This window comes from Perca fluviatilis, chromosome 8 (genome assembly GCF_010015445.1).
Source record: "Perca fluviatilis chromosome 8, GENO_Pfluv_1.0, whole genome shotgun sequence".
In the NCBI taxonomy this organism is placed as follows: Eukaryota; Metazoa; Chordata; class Actinopteri; order Perciformes; family Percidae; genus Perca; species Perca fluviatilis.
In genome coordinates this window covers 16,439,631-16,453,049 of record NC_053119.1, presented here as the reverse complement: position 1 = coordinate 16,453,049, position 13,419 = coordinate 16,439,631, and the positions used below count along the sequence as shown (strand labels likewise).

The 13,419-nt window shown below is 39.5% G+C and overlaps 2 protein-coding genes across 2 annotated transcripts in view; one reads left to right on the top strand and one right to left on the bottom strand.

Moving 5' to 3' along the window:
- zgc:162879 (ras and EF-hand domain-containing protein) overlaps window positions 1-1,017 on the top strand; it is a 9,200-nt gene extending 8,183 nt beyond the window's left edge. The window contains 5 exon segments of the mRNA XM_039807471.1: window positions 19-100; window positions 254-368; window positions 473-586; window positions 677-753; window positions 832-1,017. Coding sequence (XP_039663405.1) covers window positions 19-100; window positions 254-368; window positions 473-586; window positions 677-753; window positions 832-934 — 491 coding nt within the window. The 3' untranslated portion in view covers window positions 935-1,017.
- Window positions 1,018-3,033: 2,016 nt separating this feature from the next.
- The window catches only part of fkbp16 (FKBP prolyl isomerase 16), a 37,666-nt gene continuing 27,280 nt past the window's right edge, over window positions 3,034-13,419 (bottom strand). The window contains exons 4-8 of the mRNA XM_039807712.1: window positions 7,612-7,829; window positions 5,743-5,924; window positions 5,467-5,544; window positions 3,228-3,365; window positions 3,034-3,142 (exon numbers count right to left, since the gene is read on the bottom strand). Of these exons, the coding sequence (XP_039663646.1) occupies window positions 3,056-3,142; window positions 3,228-3,365; window positions 5,467-5,544; window positions 5,743-5,924; window positions 7,612-7,829 (703 nt within the window). The 3' untranslated portion in view covers window positions 3,034-3,055. The remainder of the gene's footprint in view (window positions 3,143-3,227; window positions 3,366-5,466; window positions 5,545-5,742; window positions 5,925-7,611; window positions 7,830-13,419) is intronic.

Genomic DNA, 13,419 nt, shown 5'->3' with positions numbered 1-13,419 from the left:
GTTTTTTTTGGTTGTAAGGAGTTGATTTCCAAATGAAGAGGATGCTTGTAGATGGAGAGAAGACGAGCCTGCAGATATGGGACACAGCCGGACAGGAGAGGTATTGCACTGAGTCTCATGGTGTTTCTCAAGGAAGTAGCAACAGGAAAAACATGGAGTTATCAATTTAAACTTTCAACAGCATGTTCTTTTAATAAAGACTCAAGATTGGAAAATACACAAGACTAAAAATAGTGTTTTCTTTTGATTATAGGTTTCGTAGTATTGCTAGGTCTTATTTCCGCAAAGCTCACGGAGTCTTGCTCCTCTACGATGTTACTTCAGAAAGCAGCTTCCTTAACGTCCGAGCATGGGTGGATCAGATTCAGGTAACTGTGAAAATGCTCATTGACATGTTGAATGAATGACACAAAAAATGACCATGCTTGAAAGTAGGAATATATTTAACAATGTCCTTTTGATTTTTATACAGGATTCAACAGACGAGAAAATCCCCATGTGTGTTATTGGAAACAAGGTGGACCTCCGAGAGCAGCTTCCAGAGGGGAGCTGTGTGAGCAGTTTGCACGGAGAGAAGTTGGCCAAGGTGTGTAACTTTTCATTAGACAGACGCCGGCCTCCCAGGTGTCTAAATAAACAGACTTCATTCAGGTATACCGTTCCTTTTTTCTTGCAGGCATACGGCGCCTTGTTCTGCGAAACGAGTGCCAAAGAGGGAACCAACGTTGTGGAGACTGTGCTTCATCTAGCGAGGTAGGAAGCCAGAGAGAAAGTTTGAGTTTTTCCTTCACAAACCATGGCAACACTTAGACTTGTTTTCCATTCCCACAGAGAAGTAAAGAAAAATGTCAAACTGAGGCGGCAGTCGAATTCTCAGGTCAGACTGAGTCAATCCAACCCAAAGAAGACTCTCAACGCCTGCTGTGGACTGTAGATGGTTGATATCAGTAGATACGATGGAGAATATAATTCTCTTACATGTTTTTAACCTTAATTAATTAAATATTTAAAGCTGAACTCTTTGATATTAATGAACGTCCGTTACATTCAAGGCATTGCCAAATGAGTTGCTACAAAGCTAACTAAGACTATCAGCTCCACACAACTCTCTCTGTATTAGGGCTTTGACTCCGAACTTCGTTATTCTAATATCATTCGAATATTAAAAAAAAATGATATTCAAACGAATATTAGCCAGCCCTTAATATTCGAACCTGTTATTTGTAAATGCGTTTGCTTGTAAACGTTGTTTTCAGTTCAGATTCCGAGGCTTTTTTACGCATTTCAAAATGTAACTGCGGCGACGCACGTCTCTCGGCCGTGGCTCGGTAGCGGTGAATTCCCCCCTAATTCTCAAACAATGCTGGCTGGCCCAGGGCCAGGCCAGCTCAGCGGCGTCCTTCTCCCGTCGCGTTCCGCTGTCTCTCCTATCTACACCGGTGCCGCACACTGTCCCTTCTCCCCTTCCTACCTGCCTGCTCAGTGCTGCTGCACATGAGGAGGGAGCACAGAGGGGAGGGCGGGACTGCTCCTCACTCACTCAACAGAAGAGAAAGGTGACACAGGAGAGAAATACATTGCGTGCTCGCTGGACAATACTGGCGACTCTTTTTTTTATTTTACAGAAAGTCGCTGTCTTTTCTACAGAAAGTCATCAGATTTGTCGCTAGTCGCTTTTGTGAAAAAAAGTCGCTAAGTTGGCAACACTGGCTCGACGCACACACCAGCACACGAGTATAAACATCAGACCACTTACGTAGGCTACGGTGAAAGCTCCGAACTTCCTGTCGAAAGCACACTGTTTGTGTTTAATCCAGGGTCTGACTTAATATTTTTTTTAAACTGAAGGCATTTAATGGTCAAAATATTAATAAATATTCAAATATATTCGAATATTAATATACAAACGAACTTCGAATATGATTTTTGGGCAAAAGTCAAAGCCCTACTCTGTATTTCTCAGTATGGCTATGTTCAGAAGATTGTGTCGTTCGGTGACTTTCCCATGCAGAAGCTCGAGTGAAGATAATTACCTCTTCTGAAGAGTCCATCATGTTCTATTAATCATCCGTGTCCTCCTTGGCTACTAGCAACTGCGTGGAGGAGGGATGGGGGCGCTGCGCGATCACGGAAGGCTTGTATCATGTGGACACGCTGACAGTTTTGTCAGATACTTAAAATTCCTCATGGGGGTGACAGAAACTACGCACTGTAGCTTTAACTCTCAAGTCTTACATATATTTTCAAAAATGTTAATTCTCTAATCAAAATGAAGATTTATATTGTTGGAAAATTGCACATGTACAACTATAAATGTACATAATGTAATCATGCTTATATTTTTCTTATATTTTTTTTCTATTTATTTGGTAGTAGTTTTATGAAGTAAAAAGTAAAGGAACATTGATTCCTAATCACTTTAGGAATCAATGTTCCTTACTTATTTACTTGAAGTTAAATAATTTATAATGGTTGTGTCAGACAGAAGAAATAGTCTTTTTAAATGAATGCACTTTTCTTACTTTTGGGACCAAACTTGGTTCTTGAGAAAAAAGACAAAGTACATTTAAAACATTTTTATTAAGCATCAGTGTAAGCAGTATTTTATTAGTTACAGTGCCTGATCAAATATTTTTTTTGCAGTTTGGTTACAGTCTCTACAAAAGTTTTAGTAAATTTTTTTCATTCCTTTTCCAAATAAAACTATATATATATATATATATATATATATATATATATATATATATATATAATATATATATATATATATATATATATATATATATATATATATATATATATATATATATATATATATATATATATATATATATATATATATATATATATATATATATATATATAAAAATAAATAAATACTGTACACCTTTTCAGTGAAACTTTGTTCTACCATAAATACAACTTCAGGCTGCGTTGCATACCTTCTCATCTTCACAGTAGAAAACTTATTTTTCAAGTGAACTAACGAAAAATGGAGCCCAAACTTTGCACATGATGGTGATGAGGCTTTTCAAAGTGCTTCCTGCAGAGGATTTCAGTTTCTTGCAGTCAGGATCATTGACGTCACTAAGCTGCCCAAGGCCACAACCAGAGCTAGGAGTATAAACTTCCAGGAAATTCCCTAAAACACAACAACAGTCTGTCAAAATCCAGTCTGTTGGTTATCAGAATAAAAAAACATCAGAGATATTTCTGTTACTACTTACAGATGGTTTATTTTTAGAAGGAATCAGAAAAGGTTTGATATTCTCCCCAAGCAGCTCTGCTGGTTTAGCTTTCCATTCCTGAGTATCTTTGCCTTCTGATTGCCTTTGGACGAGTTTAGATAACTCGACGTGGATCGCCTAAAGGAAAAAAAAAACTGTGCTGTGAAAAAGCTGCTTTCTGTAGATCTAAACTTGGAAAGGAGACACAAACATGAAACCTCTTATTTTGAGAAAAGGGTGAAGTTGCAGTTTTAAAAATGTCCAGCAGGTGAGAGCAGAGGTCTAAAACACAAAGCCTCACAAGTAGACCAAGAAATCATAATCGATAAATTTGCTTTTAAAATGCACCTTATCTTTAATGTCCATTCAAATGACTTAATATTATATTTTTGTAAATACTTGCATTAGATTCATCATTACAGCTAGTAAAATGTAGTAAAAAAAAAGCAATAGCTGCATTCTTGTTTGTGCTTCATGACCTTGTGTGCTTCATCTTTTTTTGTGATGAACAGACTGCAGTGCAATAACTTTCTCACAGAGCAGCTAAATCAGTCAGTGTTTAATCCAGCATTGAGACAAGGGTGTAATTACCACAGCAGCAGATATTTTCGTTTTGTCTAGACAAGACCAGACATATTTGTGACGGTGGCAGTGTGCCGTACGGGTCAGGTCATTGTAACACTAGCTGTGTTGTAAACAGCTGATGGAAATTTACTCCTCACACTTTATAAACTCTTCCAAATCAGACCCAGGCTGCAGTGAACTAAAATAATGTTCATAAACTGAGATTATTGTACATTTGTGTTGTGATTACCTGTACACCAGAGTCTTAATTATAGTGTGGAGTCTATTTTGTAGCTGCAAGCGTGACTCTGACTCGTTCTGACCTTCACGTTACTACTTTTGGAGCGCAGGGCGTCAGAGTGACAATGTTTAGCTCGTGTATGTGCTATTTTTAACCAAGTTTGCCAGACAACTCTGAGCAGTGTGGTCACATCTGTAGACTGCCAGATGTGCAGTTTGTCAGATCCTCTGTGGAGGATTTGGCAGATTAGATGAATCACACAAACAAGACAAAAGAGGCCTTCAACAGAAGTAGTTCACTGGGATCGTCTCTTTTCTTCAGGCTAATGTGTAAACGACTTTCTTTATAAATTCTGTGAACTATTGTGACCTTAATGAGATAGTAAATTAAATTAATTGTATTCTTGTCTGTCGTTTGTGCAACAAACGATTCAAATGTTCCAGATTGAGATTTTATAATGGTTTGTTTTGTTGTTTGCATTTTCTCTATATATTTATATGGATTATAGACTTTATCTTATTTCTTCATAAACTGAATCAGACATGCAATGTGTTAACTGATGCAAATTGGTGCATAAAGGAATCTTTTGGGTTTTTTGTTTATACAGTATTTATTTGTTACTGTCAGTCCACCACTTTGTTCCTGACGGAAATATCTCAACAACTGTAGGATAAATTGCCATGAAATTTGGTACATACATTCATGTCCCCCTCAGGATGAACTGTAATACGTTTGGTGATCCTTTAACTTTTCTCCCAGTGCCAATACTTACATTTATGACCAAAAACCTGTAAAACTAATGACATTCCCATCAGCCTCAACCGTACTTTGTGTTGAAAGCTAAATGACAAATGCTAAACTAAGATGATGAACATGGTAAACTACCTGCTAAACATCAACATGTTAGCATGCTGACATTTACAGAACCATTAGCATGGCTGTAGACGTGTCGAATTAAGTTTGTTACATATACATGGTGTTGTGTGGTATGTGTATTTATTTAAATTTCTAGTGTTGGATATCTGCTGGGATTATAGTAGGCTGTTCAAATATGTATGGTCATATTGTCAGATGCTGGTTGGTATATAATATTAGATTTATTATAGATTAGTTGCATGAGGGATGAGTCACGTAAATGACCACATAATTATTCACTGTTAAATAAAAGTCCAGACTTGACTGTTTCTTTAGCATTTAAATTAGAATTATGAAATTTACTTTTACTACAAAATATTTGATAATTTATTTAGGAATAAAAGCACATTTCATCGGCCACCATTTATTTGTATTGACTGATGGTGGCTGTAATGAGTGTGTGAGTGAGTGAGTGAGAGAGAGTGTGAGAGAGGGTGTGTGAGTGAGAGATGGAATTCACGGCCAGATTTGAAAGAAAGGTGACGAGGTGGATGGGCCAGCTCACCCACATATTCTCACCTTGGTGGCCGGCTCCAGTTTCAAGGCTCTTTTTAGCATCTCCATCGCCTCTTTGTATTCACCCATGTCAGACTGGAGCTGAAAGAGAAGATAGAACCATACAGTGTGAGCAATGCTGGCAGAGAACAAGGAGAAATAATGCAGCAGCTATTTCTTTCTCTAAAATAATTCAATCTAATCCCATTTTAGACAAATTCCTCTTCCTTTCAGGAACTGTCTGCAATGAGATGCAGACATGTTGTCTGTCAGTAATAACACGACAGGATGGGCCCCCACCTTTCCCGCCCGGTAAAGAGACTTGACATTGTTTGGCTCGAGGGTCAGAACGTCGCGGCTGGTGTGCAGTGCCTCGCAGTACTGCTCCAGTTTGAGCTGAGCGGTGGCCAGGTTGTTCAAACACTTCACCCGGTAGTCTCGCACCTCCTCCTCCTCCGTCTTCATGCCGCCGTCGCCACCATCTGTACAGAGACAGAGACACACAACCTCTGACTTCTGCTCTGCTGTGGACATTTCATGAGAGTCTCTTTATTAGTGACACAAAACAAGATTAGTTCTTGGAGAATCTTGGAGAGAATTTATTCTAAAATCTTTCAAACTTTCAAAGAGAAACTCCCATCGGGTGTCATTATAAGGATAGTTCATGTTCTGTGTTTTTATTCAGCTGGATATTGTGTCACTGTTCCTGCTGTAACAACTGCATGGTTTGATCATTACACCCAAACGTGTCCAGCTGAATACAGTAGTACACTTTAAATCTCAAATTTAAAACAGCATGAAATGATGATTTGGCCACTTAGAGGCAACAACACCAATACATCATCACCTTTTCAGTTGATAAGGCAATTGTGTTAGCTAATTGCCTATTGCCTATCATACATAGCATCATTATCATTAGTTTGGAGTTGTGTTTTTGTCCACCTGATGAATTCAACTTCAAAATTCTCTCCTTGTAGCTCTGTTTTCGGTCTCTACCAACTCCTGAGGGAAATATCTGTCTCTTTAGCTGCTAAATGATCCACTGTGTTCACCTGCTAGTTGCTAAATGTGTCCGTCTGCTGTGCAGTGCTGAGCAGGTAGTGTACTGAGTTTTGTTTAGCTGGAAACAGCTGTTAATGTGGTTGATGAGAGCTGTGAGAGTGAACAAAACCAACAAATTTGCAGGCCAGAAATCCAAAACAACTGCAGAGTTAGGTAAACAATTAGAAGTTAAAATCTCTTTACTGTTTTCTTTCTTAACCTTTTTTTGATAATCCCCTACAGATTTGGTAAAAAAAGACAAATGTGATTATGGGATTATTAATGCTTTTAATACCTACTCACATTGATGTTACTTCCATTAAGATTCTTGATAAAAATCTGCCGAAGATTGAGTGTGATCATGTCTAATGTTTATGTGAGTGCATGTTTAGTTGCACATGATTACTGGCTAATCAATTAGAGTGCTTTATAATCTCATAATGTGTCATGAATGTATTTGTATAAGTCTGATGGGCCCAAAATGACCCAAAAAGAGTTCAGATGTTGGTGTCCATGCATCTTTATTAATATGTATTTTCTGGTCATCTTCTAATCCACTAATTACATGAACTCAATGTCCTGATAAACTTCTCTCTTCAGTGCCACAGTGAGTTCACTCACTGGTCCTCCATCATTGATGCATTATGAAGCAGTCCATGTTTTTTCTCTTCATTGTTCAGTCACATTTTCCTCTCTGGCCCACCCTGCCTCGTCAATGATTAGAGTGATTAAGGAGGTGGAAATAATATGAAAGTTGATAAGCTTTGATTATGCAAAAGAATTAAGCAAAAACATGTATCGTGGCACTTGGCTCAGATAGATGTGGTTCTGCATGGTGATAGTGTGATTAGTGTGATGGCAGACTGGAGGAGAGCTCTAAACTGTTATGTCATGGTGGGCTGAGACTGACGTGGAAATGTGTTTAAGGTCTCGATCAGATAGTGTGTTTTAGGTTTCTAATGTGTGTGTGCGGTGCGTGTTTGTTCATTTTTATGTTTACTATTTCCATTTTCACTTTTTCCTGTGAAGATAATGCTCACTACACTATACTACAACACATTCCTGGTACTGCAACATCATGGAAATATTTTCTATGAATAAATTCCTTTTTTGATGCTGGGTTACTACCTAGGCTGTGTGTGGTTAGCACATCTAGAGCCATACAATAGGCTCTGGCAGCCATGCTGTATTCCTCCCTCTGGAAATGAAAGTTTCCTCGCTCTCGTTTCTGGTTGCCAATGCGGATGCGGTCTGCGATGGGCAGAGTTAACGGGTCCGGTTTCTTTCTGATGTCCAGCAGCTGGAGCTGGTAGAGTAAAGGAGCCCAGGGTGGAATATCAGGCTCTCTGCACAAAGACAAAAACAAAGAGATGATCAATTTCATCACAGGGCAAAGAGTACAAGAGCCACACACTCATCTCATCTTAAAAGATTATTTAAATCAATCAGGAAATCAATCAGTTTTTACAATGCCAGCTTCAAGAAAAGCAGAAACAAGCTGGTCAACACCCTGCACAACAAACTCAAAGCTTTGTAACTAATGCATGCAATTTGATGGTCGTGTTCAAAACACAGTACAGTGTTTTATGGTGCCCAATGCATCGCTGTGGTGTGTTCAAAACTAAGAAAGCCTAGAGGAGATAGATTCCTTGAAGTGATGACTCAGTTTTGTACCCTGCCCTCTTCCTGAGTGTTTCTAAAGAATTTCTACAAACGCATGCAAACTGGAACTGGAACTGAAGAAACGCAGTTTTTGATGATATATACGTGTGTTTTTTCAGATGCTTTCTGTAACAATCATTTCACTGTATCAAACAGCTCCCACACCTTAAAATCAACACCTTTTTAAAAAAGAGGTCTGAGTGACTGACTCACTTAAAGCAGACAAGAATTTGAAACTGGTATGAACCTGTGAGCCGCCGGCAGCTTCAGCTTACTCAAGAGTCACTCAGAAGGAAAGTTAATTTGGTTTTCAATCATCTGGCTCATGTGACCACATGGCACACAATGGTCCATTATCAGTTACTCTGGAGGCTCTGGTTCCAAAGGTAGGTAGGTAGGTAGGTAGGTGTGTGCGTGTGTGTGTGTGTGCGTGCGTGCGAGACGGATGCAGCTTGAGTAAATTTTTGTGCACTGAAATGGCTTACATTATTGATTGTAACAAATAAATTACAGAAATACTGCATGTTTAAACATACAAACATGAGTGACTAGTTGTTATTTTACTGTAAAAAAGCAAAATAATTCAACTTGAAAGAGGATCCTGTCAGTTTAATGAACTCAACATAAGTTCAACACAGAATTAGGTTCGGCTTGCCGCAGACCCTCCCCCGTGAGTGTTTGCTGCAAAGTGATAGTACTGGGAGTTGTGTCAGGTCATGAGTTATTCAAACTTGTTGTGTCCATGAGGCAATTTCAGCCTGTCTAACAGAATTAGTTGTATCCCCAGTTACTGGGAGGCTGTTTCAGCAGGTGGGATCAGATTACCCTTTCACCTCTCCTCTCTGGAGACCTCGTTCACTGTCACAGGAGTGTGAAATCAGCAGCTGAGCCGAGGCCTCCGAAACCTGAGCCGGAACCCTGGGCTCAGCACTGGAAGAAGTAGCGTTCAGAGACATTATGGTTTAGGGCCGTGGAAAGGTAGAGGTTTTCTGTTTTAATTTAATTTTCTTTTTATATTTTTGATATTGTCATATTTTGTTATCATTACTTTTTCATCATTATTATTTAGTCATTTTCTGTATGTTAATTTTGTGTTCTTTATAACATTGTGAAATGTTAACATTATTTAGATGGAGGCTGCAAATAAGCCCATTGGGTTTTTATGCCTCTCCCTTAACTGTAAATTATGTGCTTTATTTTTCATTTTAAATTGTGCAAAATAAAAACCAAGCTAAGCTAAAGATGCAGGTTTTTTAGAAGACTGTCTGAACTATATTTGGCGCCAGTGTTTAGTCCTGCCTACTTGTTTCTGCATAACACTGCATGTTTACTGAGTATCAGAGACGAGTTGTGTAACAGGCGTTCCAAGGGCAGCAAGGAAGTGGACAGTTGATTCATTTATGAAGAACGTACAGCACGTGGCTTGGGTCTCACCAGGTAATGTTAAGTCTTTCTAAAACGGGCCTCATACTGTACATCTGACTATTAGAGATGGATCCATCTTCCTTGCTAATGTTATGCGTTTTTATGGCGTATCAAGAATGTGACACTATCACCAAATTATCCACTGCACAGTCTGTCATGGACATACTGTAGCTAGTTGTTGTCCTTGCATACTTTTCTCTACTCTTATCTCCAAATGTTACATAATATTCTGAAGGCTGCGTATTATGCAACGGTGTGGGGCGTATAACAATAACACACACACAGCGTCCTGCCTACTGCTAGTGCCTGGCTTCAGATTAAATGGACTTCTGTCAATTTACCTCTGAAGCCCCTTTTGGTTTCAAGTTACTGAATAATGCACGCCAAGAGTCTGTGCTTTGAAAACAAGTTTATACTGAGCTTGTGCTCTTTATCAGAGCAGATGAAGTGGAATGAGAACCCTGGCTCTCTAGTATTTCCGATACTGCTTCCTAATCCGTATCTGAAATCATGACAGTGTTGGGTTTGCAAATTACTCAGCATCAAACCCCCTTAGTCATTATCATCATTAGATATAGATTTTTATTTATACAGAGGTAACACATGACTTACACAGGTCAGGACACATTAGATGAGAAGTGATGACTCATTTGTTATTAATCGATGCAGGCACAGTTGCAAACTAAATGTGCCACATCAAAACGTCATGAATCCCAAATGATGTGTTATCCTACAGAGGAAACAAGTCCCACACACTGCCTCCTTACTGCCCGCCAAAAAGCAACTCTTCACATGCAGAATTCAACAGGTGACCTTTTCAGAATTATCTCATTAAGCTCAGCAGCTAAGGAACAAGCAGTAAGCACAAAAACACTAAAGGATACAGAACACATTGAGTAAGGGGGAGAGCTGAGCGTCCATCATGAGCATTAAACAAAATGGGATTGGCTGGCGAGCTGTCGAGTGTAATCTGAGAATGCAGTGCGCTGACAGATCTATAAGTATTACGGTGTCATGTGGGTCACTGGTGATTAGCGCCACACCAGTGTGCTGCTGCGCTGAGCTCAGCCAATGAGCCCCCGGGGCCTTATTAGTGCAAACAGGAAGCGGTGGCTGGTCAGCGGGGTGAGATCCCTCCGCAAGATCCCAGCGAAACCTGAACCTGCAACTTTAGCCCAGGTCCACGTCCCAACACCGGGCTGCAGAGCCGGCCTCCCTGCCTGCTCCTAAAGACACACACAAACACGATCTTGACAGACATTAATTTATTGATGGTACATTGGTATTTGTTTTCATATATTTTTAATAAACAAAAAGGTTTCAAATATTGTATTCACATTCCTCTGTGAGCTCGAAAATACCAATATACCCAGACTCAAATTCCTGTTAAAGCTTCACCACTTTCTAATGAGATGTAGGTACACATTTTTAAATGTTTTGTATATCACAGTGGTACAGTATGTTGAGAGTTGTTGTAGGTTTAACTGAAAATAAAACACACTGGGTTTCCCTTTCCTCAGTTTCAAACCATCTTGCAGAGAAATGACTGGGATAGCTGCCTCCTGACCTAAACCAGAGAAAAGGTCAGTGAGAAGAGACAGAGAGAGGTTGTTTTAGGCTCAGAGCCTTCAGCAGGAGGACAGAGCCCGAGGGCAGAAGAGATCAGGGCTGACTTAAAGATATGAGACATTTGCTGAGGCAGCAGCTCAGACAGCACTGAGAGACAGACTCATGTATACAGACTTTCTCTGCCAACATTCATGGCAATGTTTACCGCAGGTAACCAAGAAAACAACGTACATAAGTGTCTAGATAGAAATTATAAATATTTAAGCAAGTATCAAAACTATGGAGTTATATTCCTATCTTTAATCAAGAGCGCATTCTTTGAATTTGAGAGCATTTCTCACTGATATTACGTTCAGATTTTGTAATAATTTCCCTCAAAACCTTGCTCTCACACTCAAATAGTCACTGCTCGCGCTTGGATTTGCTCTGCTTGTGCTCAAAGTTTGTGCTCGCGCTTGGATTTTCTCTGCTTGTGCTCAAAGTTTGTGCTCGCGCTTGGATTTGCTCTGCTTGCACTCAAACTTTCTGCTTGGACTCAGATATGTTGTTGTTTGGACAGATTTCCTGCTCTCAGCTTTGAACCTTCTCCTCGCACTCAGGCTGATTCTGCTCACTTGCAAAGTTTCTGCTCTCCGATTTCCTCCTGCGCTTGGATTTTTGTGTGTTATAACCCTATCAAAAGTCAACAACCAATAGAATGCCGGCGCTGTAGTGTTGACCAATGAAATGATCCCAACCCCGGTTGAGGGTGCGTTCACTTTACTTTAGAACGTCTGTTGAGGGCGGCTGCACTGTAACCTGACTGTAACCAAGTTTATATATCCCCGCCCGTTATAGCTTTATTATAAGTATATGTCAACAATGTGCACAGAATGGTCGACGACTTTCACCTGCACCCGTCAGGAAACGGAGAAAGCTTTGAAGTGGAACGTTATGTAGTTATGTCCACAACTACGAGGGTGAGTAACATAACTTAAGCACCTAGCTAGCTAGCTAGCATATGGCCTAGCTTGATGTCCAGAAACAAATAGAGGTGGTTTAATGTACCTAAACAATGATCAATGATTACCAAATTTCTCTCTCATATTGCTCCTCATAACCACTGAAAACTGTCAAAAAAATCTAACCCAAAGTCCAATTATTATGGACGTTATGTGACTGATAACTGATTGATATCTGATTGATCATTGTTTAGGTACATTAAGTTACCACGTTAAGCTTTTTCACGTTAAGCGTTAGAATGTCCCGGCTGCTGTTGAGGGAAACTGTAGTCTATAACTTCCTGAGCGACTGATCGTCCATTTTTGCCCCCTTTACATAATAAATATGGCTATGAAATGGAACATGAAATACATAAATGAGGCAATACATATATAGGCATTAGTCATTATAGTTCAATAGCCTAAATACATATGTTTTACTTATATTTATTTCCGGGGACTTTTATTTATTCCGTCTATTTATATGCACGTTATATTCAAAGGAAGTTTAGTTATCTCACAGGCTCAGACTAAAAGCAGCAGCAAGCCTGCCTGACATCAGTGCATAGCATATCACTGCAAAGTAAATAAAATATGAATAAATCACGAGCGCGGTAGATTCCCAGGTCAGCTAGAGCGGGTAACGCAGCTCTGCAGACGGACCAGAGTCAGTCAGCACTGGGGAGCGAACCGCGGGACCAAGCTCACAGGGTTGGTAGCTAGCTGCTAGCTAGCTGCAGCAGCTAATATTAGAATATTAGACCCAGCACCGGAGGTCTGATCCCCATGATTTAAAACGAAAATCAAATAACCATTTGTTTTTAATACCTGTTTATGAAAAGAAAATCAAATGAACGAAAAAGTAACGGACCCAGTCTGTTAAGTACAATTTCACCACTAATAAAACAGATCTAGAGATGATATGCTTTATTTGCAACTTAAATGTAATTTTTTAATTAATACAAAGCAAACTGAGCAGAAAGAACAAGTATTTTGTTGGTTTGTTTCTCTTCTTCCAGGTGTGACTTAAGTACCCGTTGAGCTGCATCACAGCTGCACTATGTGCATGGACCTGTGCCAGTCAGAACATCACTCACCTGTGTGCAGAGGACAGGCAGCAGTAGCACAAACCAAGAAGGTTGGCAAGTCTGATAATAATGCAATTGTAAAAATAATAATAATATAATAGTAAAATCATGTTACATACACTTATGTTTCTTGCTTAAATTCACAGGGTGCACAACCAGGCCTGGGAGAGAAAATTACTGATGTCCACAAAACCAAATCAGAGAAGGTAAGG